The sequence below is a fragment of the Myotis myotis genome, unplaced genomic scaffold (genome assembly GCF_014108235.1).
Source record: "Myotis myotis isolate mMyoMyo1 unplaced genomic scaffold, mMyoMyo1.p scaffold_m19_p_5, whole genome shotgun sequence".
Lineage (NCBI taxonomy): Eukaryota > Metazoa > Chordata > Mammalia > Chiroptera > Vespertilionidae > Myotis > Myotis myotis.
Window position 1 is genome coordinate 79,563,156 of NW_023416357.1, and position 22,759 is coordinate 79,585,914.

General features: G+C 47.5%; 2 protein-coding genes and 1 non-coding gene across 4 annotated transcripts in view; 1 reads left to right on the plus strand and 2 right to left on the minus strand.

Moving 5' to 3' along the window:
• The first annotated feature begins 24 nt into the window (after positions 1–24).
• On the plus strand, positions 25–14,191 carry CPSF4 (cleavage and polyadenylation specific factor 4). The gene is given in 9 exon segments (XM_036309959.1): positions 25–223; positions 225–300; positions 1,942–1,992; positions 4,106–4,258; positions 6,806–6,901; positions 7,261–7,354; positions 8,575–8,647; positions 10,183–10,353; positions 13,235–14,191. Coding segments are annotated over 9 exon segments (813 nt in total). The 5' UTR covers positions 25–193; the 3' UTR covers positions 13,304–14,191.
• Positions 14,192–14,936: 745 nt separating this feature from the next.
• LOC118656484 (ATP synthase subunit f, mitochondrial) overlaps positions 14,937–22,759 on the minus strand; it is a 43,699-nt gene continuing 35,876 nt past the window's right edge. Inside the window, exons 3-5 of one of the 2 annotated variants that reach the window (XM_036309915.1) lie at positions 17,051–17,158; positions 15,806–15,922; positions 14,937–15,070 (exon numbers count right to left, since the gene is read on the minus strand). In XM_036309915.1, the coding sequence (XP_036165808.1) occupies positions 15,042–15,070; positions 15,806–15,922; positions 17,051–17,158 (254 nt within the window). In that variant the 3' untranslated portion in view covers positions 14,937–15,041. The remainder of the gene's footprint in view (positions 15,071–15,805; positions 15,923–17,050; positions 17,159–22,759) is intronic. The other variant, XM_036309916.1, reaches the window with a different exon arrangement.
• On the minus strand, positions 18,537–18,656 carry LOC118657198. The gene has a single exon (XR_004967922.1). It is a non-coding gene; the product is annotated as a small nucleolar RNA SNORA43 (small nucleolar RNA).

Below are 22,759 nucleotides of genomic sequence, written 5' to 3' on the forward strand. Positions count from 1 at the left end.
CGGCGCGGGCTTCGAGCGCTCCCGGCATACCTCGGGCGCCGGCGGTGGCGGCGGCGGCGGCGGCGGCGGCGGCCAGGTTAGGCGAGGCGAGGCGAGGCGGAGGAGGACCGTGTGCGCCGGCCGGTGGCGGGTAGAAGTGTGAGTGCGGCGAGGAACTAGAGGGAGCCGGGCCGGTGGGGCCGCCGCCGCCGCCATGCAGGAAATCATCGCCAGCGTGGACCATGTAGGTCAAGTTCGACTTGGAGATCGCGGTGGAGCAGCAGCTCGGGGCGCAGCCGCTGCCCTTCCCCGGCATGGACAGTGAGCGTGGGGCCGGCGGGCCAGGGGCGCAACCGACTCGTAACTGGGACCCCTTCCCCTCGGTCCTGGGACCCGCCCGCGGGAGCCCACCTTCCTCAGACCTTTGATCCCCCGGGGGTAGTTTAAGATAATCTTCAGGAGGGCTAGACCATGTCCGGCTGTTCAAATAATTGTTGAATGAAGGCGGGTATCCTCTTTAAAATATATATATTATTGGTTTCAGAGAGGAAGGGAAAGGGAGAGAGAGAGAGAGAAACATCAACGATGAGAGAGAATCATTGATTGGCTGCCTTCTGCAAGCTTCCTACCGGGGGTTGAGCCCACACCCGGGGCGTGTGCCCTTGACCAGAATCCAACCCGGGACCCTTCAGTCCGCAGGCCGAGGCTCTATCCACTGAGCAAACCAGCCAGGGCAAGGCGGGTATCCTCGATTGGAAATCCTTCCTCCACCCCTCAGCCCCACAAACTCCCCAACTCCTGGAAAGCACTGTGCAGTCTCCTCCCCACCTCCAGTGCCCTGACTGTGCTCTCCCTTTTGCTTTCAAAACGGGGCCGTTGGCGGAGCCTGGAAGACCCGTCAGACTCTCAAGCTCCGTCCTTCTCCTAGGACTCACTCCTGGGAGCCTATCCCTCCGTTCTTTTCTGGACTCCAACTCTGGGTCTCTGATCACACCTGGCAGGTGCCCGAGCTCCCTTTTCAGTTTTGAAATGCAAACAAGTGACACCTCCAGGATCCCCAGTTCCACCGCCTTGAGTCCGTCCTAGCAAAATCGGCCTGCAGCCCAGAAACCAAGGAATCCCTTGCAAGTTAATAAGTAGAGGCACGAAAGTGGCCTTCGGAGATGCTCTCTGTGGGTTTTCAGCAATTCTGAAATGCCTACTGATAGACAAAACTTTGTGAAACCGGAAGGTTTATTCTGGTAGCCATGGCCGGTGAATTACTGGGCTCATTGGAACAGCTAACCCTGAACCCACTGACTTCCACCACATGCGCCCCACCTGTGTTCACTTGCTCCCCTCGCCTGAACCAGCTGCATCTGTAGAAGCAAAGCACTGCTCCTTTAATAATTGCGTTGGTATTGCAAATTAAGAGTAGTCCTGCTTTTTTGTCTTCAGTTAAATGTTCTTCCCTCCCTAATGGTGTCATTCTCTCTCTCTCGCTCTCGCTCTCGCTCTCGCTCTCGCTCTCTCTTTCTCTTTCTCTTTCTCTCTCTCTTGTCCCTCCTTAGAGTCCCCATTCATGTGTGTTTCCTGTGAGATCATTCCCTCCCTCTGCCTCACATTAAAGTGCTGGGGAATTAGCCCTCTGGAAGGTCCAAGCACCGGGTAATTTCCCTGATCTTGTGCTCCATCCTTCACCCACTCACTCCCAAATCCTCGAAAGCATTTTTATTATAGGAGACTCTCAGAAAGCCTGTATAATGACTGGTCTTAACATATGTGTCTCATTTTGCAGAAGCAACATTTTTCTTGCTTGGTTGGGCTTTTTTTTTTTTTTTTTTTTTTGCCAGCCTATTTCCTGTATCATGAACATTTCATAGGTCAAAGGCCAGAAGGTTTTCCTCTCCCTGTCTTCGGATGTCATCAGTAGCAACTGCACCTTGCTTTGTTGACCCTTCCCCCTTTCTCTCCTTTCTACAGAGTCAGGGGCGGCTGTCTGTGAATTCTTTTTGAAAGCTGCCTGTGGCAAAGGTAAGAGACCCCTGGTTCCTTGATGTTCCTCCTGAGGTGCCTTCTACCTCTCTCTCCCCTAGCAGACTTGTCGGCCATCAGGTCTCTAGCTTAAATTGCTTTCTCAAGAATAACAGTGTCCTTAGATGAAACTGGGGTTTGGATAGAGTAGGAACATGATGGGTGTTCTGCCTGAAACCTAAAACACGGCACTGAACCTGGCACTGAATCAGCTTTCTCACCTCACTTTCCCTGTGGCCACAAGCTGACCCATGACGTGAACAGAAGCTCCTAGCACTGAGATGTTCAGAAACTTCCTCAACTTTGTATGCAATGCATTTCTTCAGTTCTGTAGTTGATCTTTCTTAAGTATTGGAGGCTAAAGATGCAGCCCGCGTGGAGTCAAACTTCTGCTAGTAGTCCTCTTTACCTCTATCTTTTAGGACTGTGTTTCCCAAACTCACAGAGTTACTGAATGGCTGAGCCCAGGCCTTTGTGATTCTACAGTCTGTACAGGCTCACTGTTCTCCATATCCTCTCATCCAAAAAACCCCACACCCAACAATAATCTGTCTCATGGAGTCTTGTTCATACTAACCAGGCCCCCACAGAGGCTGCGTGAGCCAGATTATTCATAAGGAGAAGTATTGGCTGGACCTTATATACTATACATAGGTCTGGCCATTTTTCTTTTTCTAGGCAAATTTATTTGGTTACTAAATTTGATCACAGCTTGAAAGAGAACACAGAATTAGAGCAAGATTGGTTTTAATGACTGATTTTGGCAAGTTTTGGTTCTATAACTCAGTCATTTATCACTGAGACGACAGACATACCGGTAGGTCAACCAGTTTGACCTCCAGCTTTCCAGTTGGAATCATCATCCCTGGGCTCATTCCCATGTCCTTGCTCAGTAATTCTGCCTTTCTGACCTGCCACCATCTGTTAGCAACTGTCCTTAACATGGGCATTATGACTGTTTCTTTAACTAATACAGTAGCCACTTGCCCAGGGGTGGGCAAACTTTTTGACTCGAGGGCCACAATGGGTTCTTAAACTGGACCGGAGGGCCGGAACAAAAGCATGGATGGAGTGTTTGTGTGAACTAATATAAATTCAAAGTAAACATCATTACATAAAAGGGTACGGTCTTTTTTTTTTTTTTTTTTTTTAGTTTTATTCATTTCAAACGGGCTGGATCCAGCCCGCGGGCCGTAGTTTGCCCACGGCTGCACTAGCCACATGTGGCTATTCAAATTTAAATCAATTAAAATTAAATTAAGAATGCAGTTCCTCAATCATACTAGTCATAATTCAAAGTGTTTAATAGCCACATGTGGCTACTGATGCCATATTGGACAGCATAAATATAGAACTTCCATCATTGCAGAAAGTTCTGTTGGACAGGGCTGGTCCAGAAATTTCCCAGTCACAACCTCATTCTGGTTGGGCCTTCCCAGTAGTCTTGACAGGCCACTACTTAGAAATAGGACCTTCTCAGGGTATGGCTCTGTCCTGTCAGTAAGGATGATCACTCAGGTCCTACTGCAGAAGGCAGACCTCCCCCAGTTTGTATGCAATGCATTTCTTCAGTTCTGTAACTGTCTTTCTTAGTTATTGGAGGCTAAGTAGGTACTTTTAACTAAAGATGGAGCCCACCTGGAGTCCAGGCTTCTACTGGTGGTCCTCTTTACCTTCTATCTTTTAGGCTAGAAGATAGCTTAAATAAAACTGGGGTTTCCCAAACCCCAGTGTTTGTTTAACTAGCCCTATAATTTTTGCCATGTCCGTATATCACTGGAACTATTCTTTAATTAAATAAAGAAATAAACCCACCCCTCCCCCACACCACTGTTGATCTTGTCAAGCCTCCATCTTAAATACAATCTGTGAAATCATGATGTTTTAGTTAGATTTTATTAAAACACATTAAAATAAAAGACATAACTATTTAAACTTAAAATGTGTGCCCATGTACTGCCTAAAATCACATTGCCTTCTGCTAGGGGCAGCCACCACCTTCTGGGAAATTCTGGTTTTCGGTGCCTCAGGAAAGTGTGGGGCGAAGGTGCCTTGGCTCCCCCAGGCCTAGTGCCCTGGGCTCAGGGCTACACCTTTCTATCTTCCTCCGCAGGGGGCATGTGCCCGTTTCGCCACATTAGTGGTGAGAAGACAGTGGTGTGCAAACACTGGCTGCGGGGGCTGTGCAAGAAGGGGGACCAGTGCGAGTTCCTCCATGAGTAGGACATGACCAAGATGCCTGAGTGCTACTTCTACTCAAAGTTTGGTAAGGCAGTTCGGTAAGGTGTGGCCAGGCCCCTTCCTCCATCCAGAACCCGCCGCCCGCCCCCCCCCCCCCCCCCGCCCCCCAGCATCAGTAACTCTAGGGAGGCTCCACCAAGAACCAAGACCCAGAGGAGTTAAGCAACTGCTCAGGCACTCTGGGTACCTACCGTCTCCAATCTGTCCAGCTTCAGATGAGAACCTTAGGCATTGCTCTCCAACCCTCAGCTGGCCTATTAGTCATGGGAAGTTATTCTCTAATAATCCCTACGTCTGTGTAGTGCTTCTGTGTGTTTTCTTGTTGGTTTATTTTTTGTTAATCCTCACCAGAGGATATTTTTTCCATTGACTTTTTTTTTTTTAAGAGAGTGGGAGGGAGGGAATGAGAGAGAAATATTGATGTGAGAGAGACACATCAGTTGGTTGCCTCCAGGGCTGAGGATCAAACCTGCAACCCAGGTACATGACTTTGACCAGAAATCAAACCTGAGACCCTTCGGTGCGTGGGTTGGTGCTCTAACCAGTGACCACACTGGCCAGGCTAGTGCTTCCGTTTTTTGAGCACTTTCAGGTTATTTGGGAACTTGAGACTAATGAGAGCCTCCCAGTGGGTGGGTGAGAGGGCAGCTGGCTAGAGGCCTTGTTTCTGCTCAAGTCTACCTTCTCCCTTAAACCAACTTCTTGTGTGGCAACTGATTGCCCCCCTGAGTTGGTTTCCTTCTCTCTGAACATGTGATCCCAGGTAGTAGCTTGTCTATCCTAAATACCCCTTAAGAATAGCAAGTTTGGGGAGCTGTATTCTGGTGGCAGAGAGCCCTACTCTTCACCTTGAAACTGAGATTGGCTTGATTCCTGCTTAGAGAACATGTGGCCTAAGTTGTCCTGAGTGAACGGCATGGAGAAGCAGAGACAGGCTGAGGGCAGTGGGGCTGGCACAGGGCTCGCCAAGCTGTTGTGCTCTCTGATGGAACTAGAATCTGGCTCTCTGCTCTGAGTGAGGTTGACCAGGAAAAATGACAAGGTTAGGACAAGGGCTAGCTGTGGCCTCAGGACCGCCAACCCCACACCCTGTGCGGAAGGAGACTGGAAGCCTGCTATACTCTCTGTGGTGGGCCGAGGAGTGCTGGACCTGCTGCACGCTTTCAAAGCACTGTTGTCAGAGGAGACGCTAATTATTACAGCAGCCCAACAGGCTTGGCCTGCTGGCTTATTAATTAGAGTTATGGCGCTTTTTTTTTTTTTGGAGAGGCAACACAAACTACAAAGTCATAGCACAGACAGAAATAGGACTCAGACTTCCAAGCTTCCTGCCCTCCCCTGGAGCCATCACTGAAAGAAAGCAGTGGCTTCTCAATGGGAACCTTCTTTCATCTGACCCCAAAGGCAGGAGCCAGCCCTTAGGGCAGACTCTCAAGGGTGCCTCTGCAAGCTCACCTGGGTCCCCTACTTCTCTGCTGATGACCATGGGCACAGCAGCCCCCCACCTCCCTCCTGACCTGATGTAAACATACTGTCTGCAGCTCCTGTCACCTGTAACACAGGTGAGGGTCCCCCTGCTAGGCCCTGAAGAGACAGTGATGAAGAAGACAGGCCCATTTCCTGCCCCATGGTACTTTTGATCTAGTGACCCAGGGCAAGAGGCAGCTGATATGTCAGTGAGACAAGAGACACGATAAGTGCTCTGAAGGAGATAAACAGTGATGGAACCACATGAAGAATCTCCTTTAGGTAGAATGGTCAGGAAGGCCTCTCTTACGAGGTGAGACCTGAGCTGGGATCTGAAGGCTAAGCAGGAGCCAATCCTGGCAGATGAGTGTCTTGGAACAGCTGGGGGGCCATTGTGGCTGGAGGGGAGGAGGAAACTGGGGAGAGATGAGCTAGACCATGTAGGAACTTGGTGGGTCTGGGAAGGAGTTTGCATTTTCTCAGATTAGCATTTTATGTGTAACAGGTTGGAAAGGAAGGGCAAGCATGGAGGTAGCTGAACTGTAGCTGGTGAAAGATGCTAGTGGCAACTGGGCTGGTTGCTCCTAAGATAGCTCCTCTCACAAAGGCTTCATTGCCTTCTACCACAGGGACCCAACCTGAGTTCCAAAATCTTCCCTACTTTTGTCCTAAAAGGTAGACTCCTCAGACCTTTCCCCTGTCCCAGCTAGTACATGTAAAAAGCTGATCCAAGTAGAACAGTAATTTCCTGGCCTCAACTGGTACGTTTGCATACCTGGGCACACCACAGTCCCAGGACACCATCTTTGGTAAGGGACGGAGCCATGAGTTATTTAATGAGTGTGTGTATACCTTGTGCCCAGCTCTGTCAGTATCATTGACCCTGGTGACAGCATGGACACATGTGAGGGGAGGACCTTCACAGCACACATACAGGTCAGAAAACCAAGGCCCTGAGGCACTCTATCAAGTCTCAGGGTTCGCCAGGCCAGGACTAGACACCAGAACCACCTGGCACTCTTTGCCTTGGGAGAAACTGAGGTGGGTCTGGGTCCAGCTCTCCCAGGGCTGTCCTGAGTGGACACATGTGTGGGTTTCCCTGCAGGGGAGTGCAGCAACAAGGAGTGCCCCTTCCTGCACATCGACCCCGAGTCCAAGATCAAGGACTGCCCTTGGTACGATCGTGGCTTCTGCAAGCACGGTAGGTGTCAGAGTGGCTGGGCCCCCTGGCAAGAGGCCAGCCCTCCCTCTGCCCACATGACCCTCTTACCTGTCCTGCCTACACCAGCAAACATGGTGTTAGACATTTGGGGGCTAGTGAGGCTTTTTTACACTCAACTCACTTGAGCTTCCCAAAACTCCTGTGGGCTACATTCTCTTCTGCATTTTCGATAAGGAAACTAGTATTTGAGAGGTTGTGTGTCCTGCCCACTGTCCCTATGAATAAGAGGCAAAGCCAGTAGTATCTGACAATGGTCTGGACAGGGCTCTGACTGGCAATGGGCACGAGAGCATCCCCTAAAGAGGGGGTGGTCTGAGTGCTTGATGCTGGCTCCACAGGTCCCCTGTGTAGGCACCGGCACACGCGGAGAGTCACCTGTGTGAATTACCTGGTGGGATTCTGCCCGGAGGGGCCCTCGTGTAAATTCATGCAGTGAGTAGCCAGCTCCTATCCCCCCAACTCCCACACTGCTCTTGCCCCAGGCCCTGCTGCCCTATACATCTTTCCTGGGTTCAGTTGAGCTTTGGTCACTGGGTGGTGGTAGCACAGTGCCTGGGGTAGCGATAGGAGGTTGGGAAGGGATCCCAGCTGCTTCCTGAGCTCAGAGGTGGCTGACTACACCAGCATTTAACCTTTTTTGGGCACAGCCATCAGGGAATCTGATGAAAACTATGGGCCCTGTGTTCCAGAGAAACTCATGCACACATAGCCTTGCATATTTTTAGGGCCCTCAGGTTAAGAACTTATGCTGTAGAGGAAGGGTACTATAATGTCAGGGCCTCCTATATGAATTACTGAGCTTGGGTTTCACATACACTAGTTCATGTAACTCTCACAAGTATGAAAGAGAATGTCCTTTTTCACACATGAGGACACAGGCAGCTCAGCCACTGGCCAGGGTCACATGGTGGTAGGGGGTGGTGCCTGCTCAGAGGCAGGTCTGCAGGCCTCCAAAGCCAGGTTCTTACCCAGCAGGGCTCAGCACTCCTCTCCTAGGCCTCAGTGCACCTGTCACTTTGGGTGGTTGAGGGGATAGGGTGGCACAGGGTGCTGCCTCCATCCATCCTGCCGACACCTGTACGGGAGCACAGTGTCCTGATTGCTGCCACACAGTGAGTAAGTGACTTGGTCCCACTCCCTAGACGAAAGCCCAGGAGCCCAGAGGTGGCCCAGGGGTTCCTGCTTGTGGGACAGACAGACATGTCTTCCTGGGAGTCTGTTGTTAGAGAAGGTCTGGCACTTGAGTTGGATCCTGCAGGGAAGGGTGTATATTGGATCCTGCAGGGAAGGGTGTATATTGGAAGGGGCTCCCATGCTCAAAGCCCCTCGGGGAGCAGGCTCATGCCTTCTGATGTTACCAACAGCTGTTTCCTTCATTCCTCTGAGCAGCACTTTCCCCAGGTCTCAGCCAGTTATAAACAGAGCTGGGTCTGAGCCCAGGCATGTCAGTGCTGTTCTTCCCACTATCCTATGGCTTCAGGGGCAGAGCTGAGAGCCAACAGTCACCCTACGTCCAGTTGGTTCGTTTTTGTACTTGGGTAGAGACTGGCCATGATATTCCCTGGGCCAGAATTTGAGAACATCGCCTAGCTTAGCTCCTCTTTCATCTCTTCTTCTCTTGTTCTCATCCCCTCTGGTTGTTGGGTCACCAGCCCTCGATTTGAACTGCCAATGGGAACCACCGAGCAGCCTCCACTGCCCCAGCAGACGCAGCCTCCGTCAAAGGTATCGTGTTCTGGCCCTTCCTCGGCCCTATGGCATTGCTGGCCCTGGCAATGCCCTTGCAATAGAGAACTCAGTGCCTGCATCAATGCCTGGTCTGTCATAGCCCCAGCTGGAGACCTGTGAGAGGGCTCAGGAGGAGGCAAGACAGTCATCCTGAGTTCCAGCAGAAAATTCAGGGAGCTGAGCAGTTCGTTATCTGCCTCTAGATATGGAGGGCTGTCTGCTGGAGCTGAATGCCCACTTGGTTTCTCTTCCCTTGCTTGGCGAGTGCCTTGAGCCCACCTTGGAGCCAGAGTGGAAGGCAGCAGGAGCTCCACGTCTCTGCCGTTCTTGCTTCTGGTTCAGACCCTTTCCTTTACAAATGGAGAAACTGACACTCCTAGAGGGAGGGGCTTGCCTGAGGTGCCACAGCTGGGCAGGAGCAGATCTGGGAACAAAACCAAGGCTGGCTAGTTCTCTGGCCAGTGCTGTGATCACTCTGGATGTTCCCAACTTCGGGGAATGCTGGGAACAGAGAGCTGAAGGACCAGCTGGCTCCGTTTTCTAGACAAGGGGTCCTACAACCCAGCAGTTGCCCGATTCCCCTCAAGCAGGAGGAAAGAGGAAAAGCCATGGACAAATGGGAATCAGCAGCAGCTGCACCCCCCCCCCCCTCCCCAGCAAGGGCATCCTGGGTTGGAGTGGAGGATTGGAAACCCAGAGGAAGGGCTGGCCACTGCGCTAGGCAGGGTCTCAACATGCTGAATAAACCCACCCATGGACCTTGAGCCTAACCTCTTACCTGGCTGGACTTTGAACTTGTTGTCAAAGCCCCACCAGGCCTCCCTCACTGCTAGATGCTGAGTAGCCAGAAGAAATGTCTGCACTTGCCACACTGACCACGCCCATCCTCAGGAGGTTATGGGCGATCAGATAGAATTCCTTGTTAGCAAAGTTGGGAATTCTTGGGTGCTCGTACAGCCGTGACAACCTGGGGGTTTCTAGCTTGGGATTCCTGTGTTTTTGGAGGCTGGAGCCAGAAACCACTTGGTTGGGAGGTGGCCTTGCTATCCAGTCCCACCCCAGGAGCCCCCATCCCCTTGCTCATGTGACTCCCTAGTGGAGGGCCCTCTCAGCCCTAGACTGTAGTTCAGCATGTCAGCCTCCAACTGTTTTTCTGTGACTGTTGCTCGCCGTGTAGGCTGCTAAACATCTGGCTGAACCAAGCGTTCATCCTGACCTGAAGCTAGAACCTCAGAAACAAAAGTAAGGCCTGCTCATGCCCTCGCCCCACTGCCCCAGAGACCTCCTTGTCTCTTTGGTGTTTTGTTTTCTACTTTTATTTTTCGTTTATGTGTGTCTGCATGGTATTTTTCGGGCAGCCGCTCCTGCCATCACCAGATGTTTCTATTCTGCCTGCTCTCCGGAGCTACCTCAGAAGCCCTTCTTCCTGTTGATCATGCGGGAGCAGTCCCGCCCTCTTTTTTTCTGTCCCCATTGGTAGTTTGCGTGCACGTGTTTTCTGCAGTAAAACCGTGTTGTGTAACTCTTTCCAGCAAAGTAACAATCCGCCATTACAAAGGTCGTCCTCCTTGCTCCAGTTAACGAGCCAGAACTCTTCTCCCAGTCAGCAGAGAGCCCCGCAGGTCATCGGGGTCATGCAGAGTCAAAACAGCAGCGCAGGCAACCGGGGACCCCGCCCATTGGAGCAGGTCACCTGTTACAAGGTGAGTCTTGGGTTGGGGGGTGGGGAGGGGTCTTCACAGTCAGTGCCTGTTCCCTCATTCTCCAAAGAGTTAATATTGAAAAATGAAGTCTTTGTTTTTGCCGATTGTAACAGTAAAAGTGGGCCATTGTGGTGGGCTACTTTCTTCTACAACACACCAAGGCCAGGTACACAATTAAACACACCATGATGAATGGAATGTATTTTCAAAAAAGGAAGGGAAATCTGTCGGAGGCTAGGAATAAAGTGGAAGCACGAATCCAGGACAAGTGAGCCCTGAAGCCTCTGGTTGTCCTCAGATCCTGCGTGGGCACACTGAAGGGAAAAGCTTTAGGCCCTTCTCACCCCCTATGCATACACACACATACATAAGATAGGACACTCAGGGAAAGAGTAAACTTTTTAAAACCCCACTAGGAAACGTGTGTTATTCTTGGCTCTTGATGGAAAGGGGTGAGTGGAGTTCCTTGAGTTTGTAGTCACTGGCAAGTCTTTCCATGAGTTTGGGCCTGTATTTATGCCCTTGGTGAAGGCTAAAAAGCTAGTTTTCTCATCTAAAACAGCCCAGATGGGTCCTGGAACCTGGCTCTTTGATGAATTTATTCTCAACCCAGATCACACAGAATTCCCATAGCTAGAGTTCCAAAGAATGAGTTCACAATTAAAAATCACAAAACATAGAAGGAAGCAAGCACCACCAAGTGAATCAGAAACAATGAATAATAGAACTAGACTTACAAAGACTTCAGATTGGGAATTGTTAGAAGAAATACAAAGTTAGTCCATACTTTTAAAAATAAAAAATTTATGATATAGAAGTGTTTAAGATACAAAGTGAGTGTTGTCCCTTACTCCCACCTTTTCTAAAACAGCCACTTTATTTATTGTATTCTGTTCTTATGCTTTTGGTTTTGGTACCCCTTTACACTCCAGAATCCCTAAGGGGGATCCCACCAGGGACCCCACTTGGATAACTGCCCTTCTAAACTTTTATTCACAGAAACACAAGGATGGTATGTATTTTAATATAAATGGGGTCCTAGTATGTATAGAGTTCTATACTTTTCTTTCTTTACAATATACTGTAGATCTATCAGTACTGTAGATCTATACTGTATACTATCAGTATATGTAAATCTAATCTTTTTCAGAGACTGTAATCATATTTTATTGTACCAGTTCTGTTAGTAGACAGTTAAGTCATAATTTTTACAGCTAAAAATAGTGCTAAATCTAATACTTAGACATTTGTGATCTCTTGTCTGATGTCAGTAGCATCCATGCCTGCAAGTAGAAGGGCTGAGTAGAAGGCATATATTTAAAATGTTCATAGAAAAGTCAGCTCACTGGACACTTCCCATGGCCATCAGACACTCACTGAGCACCTGCTCTGTGCCAGCTCTGCTGAGGAAACAGACTGCTGCTACTCCGTCCTGGGAGGGGTTTTTGTTCTCAGGAAGGCTGGTGCCCAAAGACACTAAAGTTAAAAGTGCACATGGATTCAGGGAAGGCCTCAGATTTCTAAGCCTGAGCCATAGCAAGTGAAAGTACAGAGGGGAATGAGAAAGCGATATGTCCTGTGCAAAGCAGCTTCCAACCAGTCAGTTCCCAAGTACTTCTTGCCTCCCTGTAGGACTCTTTAGCAGGGCTTCTGTGAAGCAAACTCTCCTAAGTGCTGGAACCTCAGAAAGCTGGGGTGAGGACCTGCCAACCTCTTCTTACCAGGGGCACTTTACAGCTAATATTAAGTTGCCTTGTGGGAATCCTGGACTCCCCAGGATCAGCTGTGGAGTCTGATGGACATGCCAAGTGCCATGAATGGGCCCACACAGTCCCTCCCTCTGGTCATCACATCAACCAAAGGACTAACTGGCAGCTACCGAGGCCACTTGTCCACACAGGTCACAAGGACAGGTAAAGACTTGAAAACATGAGGACAGCAGGCTTGGGAATAGAGCAGCCAAGAGTTCTAGGCAGTGGTGACCAATTAGAGCCCCATACTCCAGGAAGTGCCGAGGAAGCAGGGATTGCGAGGGCACTGAATGGGTTAGTGCAGAGTGGGTGCCCCTACCACCTCCAGACCCCTTGTTTGGTGCTTGAGGATGCCATTTGCTTCCTTTCTTAGAGTTCTCCTTTTTGAGGAGCAACAAGGTAGGTTGAATGAAGTAAAAATAAGGCAGGTACTGGATAATCAGAACCAGGACAAATCAGGGTCCATGCTAGATTTTTGAGGTGATTTTACCGGGTCTGTTCACCCAAGTCTAACCATTTTGTCCCATCTCTGCTCCTGTGACCAAAACCTGTCCCCAGGGATAGCTTAGGCAAGAACCAGGAGGGGAAATCTGGGTGTAGCCCACACAGTGTCCACAGCAATGAATCCCCCCCTGCATTGGGGGAGGAGCCTGGTAGCTTCTCTGTCTCTCTCTGTCTCTCTCTCTGTCTCTCTCTCTCCCCCTCTTCTTGTTCCCTCCCATCACCAGGCAGTCCCAGAATGTGCCTCACAGGTAGGTGGTCAGCCATGCAGAGGCTTCATTCCTGGACAGGTGGAGAAGTTCTGGTGCTGTGGACTTCCTCCTACCACCTTGAGAGCCCTTCTGTGGGCAGGTCCCACGTGCCCAGCTGGGAAGGAGCTCACTACTGTGCGCTCAGATCATCCTTTGGCTGCAGGTGTCTCTCCCATTTGACAAGTTTTTGGCTGCAGTCTCTTTCTTTATCTCCTATAGCTTTACCCTTATATTTCAATGAGACTCTGTACCACTGAGAATTTCAGAGTCCTTGTTCCCAACCTGGTATTTGATGAGTGCCACCATAGTTGAAAACTGCATTTGAAAATTACTTCTTTTTTTTTTTTTTGCCTTCTTCTTTCCTTCCTACTTTCCCAGTGTGGTGAAAAAGGACACTACGCCAACAGATGCACCAAAGGGCACTTGGCCTTTCTCAGTGGACAGTGACAGCAGCTGGAGACAGCTCAGAACAGCCCAAAGGGCCCCATTTCGGGGACCACTCTGGGCCATCCTTGGGATTGTGCATTTAACTGTTCAATGCCAGTGTTAGGGCAACTCTGGCTGGAGCTGGTAGGCAAGCACACTGGCCTGTATCAGTCTGAGGGGCAACATCTGTCAGTTTCCCTACCATTTTGCTGTAGTCTCTTTTAAAAAGGTAACATGTGCTCCAGTTCTGTCCCTCAAATCAGCATCATGTGTGTCTAGGCATCAACATCTGTCTGGGACTTCCTGAACACTGCTCTCTGGAGAGGAGGAAGTTGTAGGGAAGAGCTTATGCAAGCAGTTCTGTATGAAAGACTGCCCTTCCCCTTGGGCCTCATTAAACACCAGTTCTTGGTGACCCCCGGGGACTGGTGGGTCCTTAAACTGAGGCTAGGTCATGCCTGCTTCCTCCATGTCCTGCTGAATTCAGAAGCTGTGCCTATCAATGTGATTTGAACGAGGCAGGCCTTCAGGGCAAACTCAAGTGGGCTTGTTGCCTCAGCCTGGTCCTGTTCCAAGGTGGCAGCCATTGAGGAGGGGTGCCGGGCTCTCAAGTATGAGGGTCCTTTTCCTCTAGGCTTATTTTCTTGGGACACATGCTTAACAGTGTTTAAGGTATGCCTGAAGCTGAGCTACAGGCCACCCTTTAAAAAGGGGTGATATGATCCATCTGTGCACCTACCTCCTGCCCCTCAAGCATCTGTACTGTCACTCAGACACCTTTTGGCCTATGGAGACCACCTTAAGCCTGGAAATGTGAAACTATCACCTGGAACTTGCTGGGCAAGGGGACCTATCCAAGTTCAATTATAAGAACAATTTTTATGAGGTTGATTAAAGCTTGTTTTTTAAGTTGTGTCTCATTGCTTCAGACTCCATGCCACGGAGAGGATCTTGCTATTGGCTGATCCACTAGCTGCCTGGCTCAAAGCTTTGACATTGGTGCCTGCTTATCTCCTTTCAACAAATGACTTCAGAAGTGAAGTGATGCTGCCGGTGAAAGGTGTTTTTACTGGTAGGTCTCCTTACTTCATCTCAAATGTTGGATGGTATTTATTCAAATTCAGGTCTAAGAGAAAATGAGCCATAGCATCTCACCCCCTTATACTCCATGCAGTATATAGGCTCACCATGGGCCCCTTAACAAGAAACCAATCTGGCCTTCACATCATTTTACTGAGGCCTTTGATAAAGGTAAGGAAAAGTGCTGTATATGGGCTCTCAGAGCCCGTGCTTTCCCTCCCTTAGATCATCCCACTAAGCTTCCATCAGGCACATACCCAGGAGTAATGAAGAAATGTTGGGGAAGGCATTCTTAGGAATACAGGACTTCTGCTTTATACTATAGCAGTTAGGTGACAAAAGGCCAAAAGTGCTCAGGACACACAGGACAAAGAGCAGGGAAACACTTGAAAGGGTACTGCTAAATGACTCCCCTAGTGAGCTGGGGCAAAATCCCAGGGATGTGGGTGTCCACCAAGGCTTCATGATCCGATGCCCTGCGCTGACAGTCCCCCTCCGGGAGTGGTAAGGCAATCTTGTCCCACCTTGTGCAAGGGACCTGAAGTGAGGGAAATGGCCAAACCAGTGAAGCAGCCCAGTACCAGCCACCTTTTATTAGGTGTTACATTACAATATGAAAGATTCAGAGGTGCTGGGCAAAGGTCATGGTCAGGAATGTGGAATCCACACTGGGCCCTCTTCAGTGGTACTTGCGTCGTCGCTCATGCTCTGAAGTTAGAAAGTCAAAAGTAAATTTCTTCAAAGGTACAGGGAAAGCACAAGACGAGAGGGGAAGCATCGAGCTAAAATCATAAAGCCATCCTGAGAATTCCTTTCAGAAAATAACCTAGAACCTGCCTGTCAGGGTCTCAGTGGAACTGCTGACCTGAGGATATGAAGGCATCTCAGGTGTTCATCTGCTCCCTGGCCAGCCTCTTCCTTCCCAGAAGAACACCCACTCAGATAATAGCCCCCAAGAACCTGTCCAGTCCTTTGGAGCCAGCATCACCCCAGATGCCACAGACGGGGCTGGACACTATCAAACAGCCATGAAACCCAGTCACCAATGACACTTTCTGGCATCTCCCATTGGACAAGCTCCTCTTGGATCTCAGAACCAGGAACAGCTACACTTCTCCAGAGCACTGCCCAGATTGTACCACTCAACTTCCCTCTGCTTGGGCTGCTAGGAAAATGAAGCCAAATTTTCCATCAACCTTTGGCAGAGCCTGCAGTATCGTATAGAATGCTTCCTAAGTATTACCTTAACTCCAGCTTCATCTTATTTTTCTGTGTATTTTCTCTTTGTCACAATTTTCTCACTTAAAATCCTAAAAACTATATTCTGACAAGTCCCTCCAATTCTTCAGCTGTCAGTAGAATAATGGACTAAATCTGACAGTGAGCCAATGCTACCCTCTCATGGGAAACCCCACTGAAGGCAAGGTAACCAAAGACACTTACTTAGTTCCTTATAAGAACGGCAGTAGTTGAAAATCACATAAGCTGCCAGCACCATAGAAACCCCAGCAACGCCCCCTTTCTTCACATTGATGTACTTGTTGTAATACCTGTGGTAACCTGCAAACAGAAGAGAAGATCATTGCTTTGCTATGACTGCTTCATGCAGTGCAAAATCGAATCTGGCTTAATTCGGGGGACCCAGTCCTGCTCTAGCTCTTTAAGCCACTGACCCTACGTAGATTCTCGGGTTCATAAAGGGAAAAACATAAATGCCCCCACGGAGTCTTGGGTCCCCACAAGCCCCGGAGAAGCTCCAGCTAGGCCCACCTTAATTCTGCCCCTACCCTTTGGCCCTGATCTTGTAGATTTGGTTTAGCCTGTCAGCCTTTGATCCTACCTCACCCTCACCTCCAGCCTTGGGAAACCCTTACCCTAATTCTGACTGAGAATCCAATCCCCAGTAAGGGCCACTAAGGGAAGAAGGCTTTGTGCGTTTCTCTTTATTAGGTGCTCCCATCAGTGAGGGGACAAACCATATCTGCCTTGTTGGGGCTCATGGCCTAGTAGATAGAAAAAGATTGAAATTATCACAGAAGGCCACAGTTTATAACAGTGAGGGACGCTGTAACTATAGGGAAAAGGTAGAGTTCTAATCTGAGGGCAAAATTGAGGAAAGGCCTCAGGGCAGGAGGAAAGATGGCACATAAAAGACAGCCACAGGGAAGTCAGTATTAGAAAGAAAAATACAGAGGGAAGCCCCTGAGAAGCTGGAGACCATGCATAATGTGGGTCTTTAGTCTTGGAACATGACATGGGTTCCACAGGACTGATCTGACTAGCTGTGCACTTTAAAATGCACAGACATGAAGAACAGACCATTTCAAATATTCATCATGGAAGTTTTGCTTGGCAGGAAGATGAGCATTATACTTTAGACTGAGGTCCACTATGCTTCACTCATTTTTTTCTTAAGTCTAATAATGTGAAAATGCTCATAGACATTTCTCTAAGATGAAGGCAATGGTACTGATCTCAAGCAATAGAAAATGTTTTCTTGGCTGAAATATCTCAGAGCCAGTCTTTGACAGGACCAAACATGAAATTCAAAAGCTAACAACCTCTCCCTATCATCTACATAACTTACTGGTCTGAGACAAGGCCTTTACCACCCAAATTAATTCAGGAAAAAGAAATCTGAAGAACCAGAGATTTGTTTTTGTTTACACATATCCAAAAGGCTCTGACCTCTTTGAAATGCTCCAGCAATGCCTTTAGGGGTGAAATCTCGCATCATTATCCAGCTTGGCAACTCCCCTAATTTGACTTCCATCAGTCTCTTCTCCTTCAATGGCACTGATTAGGAAAAGCAAAAATACATACTGAAAAATCTCCAAATAATACAAATACCATCCTTTTATGTCATTCATTTCAACCATTCAATAAAAGGATATTTGATAACATTACTACATAGAGGCTGGACATAAGTAATATTATGAATAAATATGTCACACCAAATTCACTATTTTAAGCCAGAGTCCATATAATGGCAGAACTGCTGTAGTGACAGATTTATTAATAAACAGGATTTTGAATAACAGCTTGCTGAGAATAACTATGTAAAAAGAGAACTAATGGCCACAAGGAAGAAAGTAATAGAGGACAGAATAGAAAGATTACTGCAAAACTAATATTTACTTTACATATTTTAGCTCATTTAATCTTTGAAACAAGTAGTTGATGCCTTAATTTATAAGGTTGTGGGGAGGAGGGGGTGTAACTCTGAGAGGTTGGCCAAAGTCACACAGCATGCAGGCAGTGAAGGCAGGATTCAACCTCAGGTCTGGTCCCCCTACTCCTGAAGCGAGTTTGATTTCTACTACAAGTATCCTACCTGGGACCACAGATGCCAAATGGTAGTAAAAACCACTCCAAATGATCCAACAGGCCCCAGATTATATTTCAATGAGTCTGAAGACTGGACAGAAAGGGTTTCTAGTTGAGGCTGTACTATACTCATCTCTGGGCTTAAGAGTAAAATAGAAAGGGGACTTGGGAGGGGGGTGGAGCTGCAAGTGTTCAGATGCAGATTTCCCTTCCCCCATGCTCCTCCAGAGGTCAACTTTATTATTTTTCTTATTTTTTTCTGCAAGGGGACAAGGACAGTGGGTTACACCTGCCATCCCAGTGGGATTATCTACAGCCCCTTGTCTACCCAGTGCCCTGGCTGGGACGATCATTTGCAGTTATCAGCCCACTGAGGGGATCCACGTGGGCCCCGACTCCCAACTCTTGGACAGAGAAATGCAGGGAGCGAACCTCTGGCAGCCCACCCGGCCCAAACTGACCAAGCCCCTCCTGCTCCTGAAAGTGCTCTGCTTGTCTCAGAGTCCTTAGAGTGTGGGTGCTCATGTGCGAGGTGGCTCCGATTGCCCACCCAGGGCCACAGGGAGCTCACACCAGCATATGGTTCTTAGCTGAGGATTTGCACACCTGCCCAAGGACTGTTGCTAAGAAGCCCCCAGCCCAGCCCTGTGAACAAATTTCCAGGCAGGAGACCCTGTGCCGGTCAGTCCCACCCACCACACTAAGCCCCCAGAACAGCCTCATCATTCAGAGGAAAAGGAAAAGCAAAGTGCTTAGGATCTCACCCGAGGTCCCCAACTGTAAGCCGGGACACAGGTCAGACTGCTGCACACACGGAACACAAATGCATGCCGGCCGGGCGCACTAGGACTGTCAGGCTATAAACTATTCTTAGTGCCCACTGTTCTGAGCACTGAGTGTAGAAACAGCCACTTCCTCTGTGCCCCGATGTCTGTGGTGCCAGCAGATCCAGCACCTGCAGGGCAGCCAGAGATCAACTCTAAAAAGTTGCCTTCAGAGCAAGGAGTCAAGGACTAAAGTTCCTTCTTAATGACTAGCCACAGAAGCCAGACTAAATCATTCCAAAGTTTCTTTTCCATTTTGGGGATCCAAGGAAAGACGAATGCTCCCTGAAGACCAGCCTCAAGAGTCCACTGAGGGAATCCCACAGGCTTCCTAACACCTCCCAACCCTTAACAAGGGCAAGGGCTTTCAGGCCATAAAGAGAAATACAAGGCTTAGCGGCAGCTTCAGATCTGCTACAGGTCGTCTGGAGAACCGGACCCTGGCATTGATGGATCAAACTGAGGCTTGTCACAACAGACCAGTGATAGATGGAGGCATAAGCCTGTGACTTGCATACATGGTTTAAGGGTTGTGGTTTAGGCTACCTGTCCCAAACTGCCCCAACCTTCCACCTAGATTCATCCAACAAATATGGAACACCTACCATATGCCAGGTAGCACACCAAGCACTGTGAATACAGTACTGACTGCAGACAAGAGACTTGCTCTCAGGAGCCAACACTCTATGGAGTAAGACAACCACTTCATATACACCCATCTTCCTGGGCTCACCATACAAAACCGTTTCTGTTTCTCATATGCAACATAATTATTTTCACTGATGTCTTTGCACTTGCAGTGCCCCTGGTTCATCACATAGCTATCTCAACTTAAATATCATCTCCTAAAAGGCCTCTTCCCTGCCCTCTTTATCTCAAATGCCAGCACTTTCTTTCTATATAATCAGTGAGCTAATTTCCTCATCTGTAATGGTTTATTACAAGGATTAAATGAAAATCTGTACAAAAGCATTTGAAATAGTGCTCAGAATTGTAAACTGTTATTATTACTATTAAAATCTCATTAAGGTTTACATGAAACATTTTTTTAAAAGAATAAGGGTTGCCCTAACTGGTTTGGCTCAGTGGATGGAGTGTCAGCCTGCGGACTGAAGGGTCCCAGGTTCGATTCCAGTCAAGGGCATGTACCTTGGGGCACATCCCCAGTAGGGGGTGTGCAGGAGGCAGCTGATTGATATTTCTCTCTCATCGATGTTTCTATCTCTCTCTCCTTCTCTGAAATCAATAAAAATATATATATTTTTAAAAGAATCAACATACATATATTTTAGAAACAATATATACGAAGAAATTCAGCCCTAACCGGTTTGGCTCAGTGGATAGAGCGTCGGCCTGCGGACTGAAAGGTCCCAGGTTCGATTCTGGTCAAGGGCATGTACCTTGGTTGAGGGCACATCCCCAGTAGGGGGTGTGCAGGAGGCAGCTGATTGATGTTTCTCTCTCATCAATGTTTCTAACTTCTATCCCTCTCCCTTCCTTTCTGTAAAAAAATCAATAAAATATATTTTTTTTAAAAAAGAATAAGGGTAGAGGGAAATGCCCATACAGTAAACCAAAGTTTAGGATATTTTAACGACACAGGGTTTCAGGGATTAATCTCACTGTTTAGGTTTTTTTTTTTTTTACAAACAGAAAGCTGTGATTAGTTTAATTTTTGAAATGTCAGATGGTCTCAAATGAATGTTAAGATATGTTCCAAATCTCTGTTGGAGAGTTCAGTGTCACAGATATTAAACTCGACACCAAACAATGTTCTCCAAAAATGACCTATACCTTTCCCTGTCACCCTGATTGTGCTATTTTTAGGAAAGTTTAATAAGTACACATCTTACATTCCAGGTTTATCTTTACTTGAATAGGTAGGCTTTTAGTCCAAGGAATACTATATCACATTTCCTCTTGAATAAGAACACAGTAATACCTTTACTACACTCTCAAAGCCTTCATGCATGCAGCAAGGAGTACAAACATCATTCTAAAACCAACTCTGGCTTTAAATATGGTGTTGTGGTGGGGAGTGGTGATGAAGGTGTAGATGGAACTAGAATAGCACAATGTTGCTAATAGCTGACACGGGGTATGAGTACAAAGTGCTCCTTACATTATTCTGTTCCCCTTTTATTTTAAATCTTCCATAATAAAAGTTAAAAAGTGCTTTCAAAAATAGAACTATGTTGGGGAAATATGCAAAAGAATAACTATTCAAAATGTTTTTGACAAGTATAAGGCGGATGGCTCAAAAAAAAGGCCACTTTTGGGCCCACTGCAGCTATCTTTTTCATATTCACACAAACTATGAAAACACATTCTGCATTCTCAGGACCACATTCAGAAATTGGCATGGTGCCTTGGCACATTAGAGGAGGAAAAAAGCCAACAATTTATACATATTTATATCTCTGTAATATGAAGACAAGAGCATTTACTTAACCAAAATTCAGAAATGTAGAAGCACTGGGCAAAAAAAACATGCATTTTTAAAAAATATATTTTTATTGATTTCAGAGAGGAAGGGAGGAGAAATAGAAATATCAATGATGTGAGAGAATTATTGATCAGCTGCCTCCTGCACGCCCCCTACTGGAGATCGAGCCTACCACCTGGAATCGAACCTGAGACCCTTCAATCCGCAGGCTGTCACTCCATCCACTGAGCCAAACCAGGTAGGGCAAAATTACATTAGTTTTAAGAACAAGTACAACCCCATCACAAAACTCCAAGAGGCAATCAGATTCATTAGAGATAAGTATACACTTATTCCAAGAATTTCTTTTTTAGCCCTAGCTGGTTTGGCTCAGTGGATAGAGCATCAGCCACCCGACTGAAGATTCCCGGGTTCGATTCCAGTCAAAGGTATGTACCTTGGTTGCAGGTACATGGATGTTTCTGTCTCTCCCTCTTCCTTCCACTCTCTCTAAAAAATCAATAGAAAAATATCCTCAGGTGAGGGAAAAAGAATTTCTTTTATTTTTATTATTTTTTTTTCTAAATCCCTGAAAATTTTTTAAAAATATTTTTATTGATTTCAGAGAGGAAGGGAGAGGGAGAGAGAGACAGAAACATCAATGATGAGAACCATCTGCAGATCAAGCCCACAACCCGGGCATGTGCCCTTGACTGGAATTGAACCTGGGACCCTTCAGTCCGTAGGTCGACACTCTATTCACTGAGCCAAACCGGCCAGGGCAGAATTTCTCTTTTAGCAGAAGACAAAGGCCTCAGTCCTTGGCAGCCATACTGGAACTCTCCCTCAACACTGCTGTGCAGTGCTATACATCCCTCTGCAGCCGCTGGTTCACACCAGTAGAGTGTGGTGATTACAGAGCAGACTCTAGAATTCAGTATTCTGAGTTTTGTGCCACTTTGTAGCTTGAGCAAGTTACTGCCCTCTCTGTGCCTGTTTCCTCCTTTGTAAAATAAGGATAAGAATAGTGCCCACCTTGGTACTTGGCTTAGATACTGTGTAAATGGGAATTATTATTATTTGTCTGTCTATGAGCTATCTGAAGGTGGGAGCATCCACACACAGTTCCTGGTCATGACAGACTTTCAGTGAAGACTGTGTAAGGACCACAAGTATGGCCTGATTTTATGACTTCAACAAGCATATTGTTCATTTATATGAAGAGGCATGGAAATGCCAAGTGTCTTCTAGGTACTAAATCCAAACCAGAGGTTTGCCAGAGAGTAAAGAGTTTAGGCTTTGCAGGCCACACAAGGACTCTGTAACACATTTTTTTTCTAAACATAAAAACCATTTTTAGCTCACAGACAAAAACAGACCTCAGGAAATCCGGCCTATTGGCCATAGTTTGCCAAACCCTGTTCTCATCTATTGTTATTCATTCATATTTTTATCACTTTATTTGCTAATGGCTTTATGCTCTGGCAACAGATATCACCTACAAGATCATCATTATTTAAGAGGCTTTGGACTCCAATTCTTTTCTCTAGGGTGATGCTGAATGGGCCAGATGTGACAGGACCAAGCCCAAAAGTCAGAGTTTAAGCTGGGATGAGCATCACGCGCCTGTGCACCAGGCAGTATTCCAAGTACCTTCCATGTACTAAGTTGTTAAATCCTTAGTCCACAGTGCTATTCAACCCTCTGCTTAAATAAGATGCCAAGTCTCAATGCTTCCTTTTCACATGTTGTCTTATTTAAACAACAAAACCACCTATGGATAAAGTCTCGTGCCGTTTCCACAGATGACAAAAACAGCAT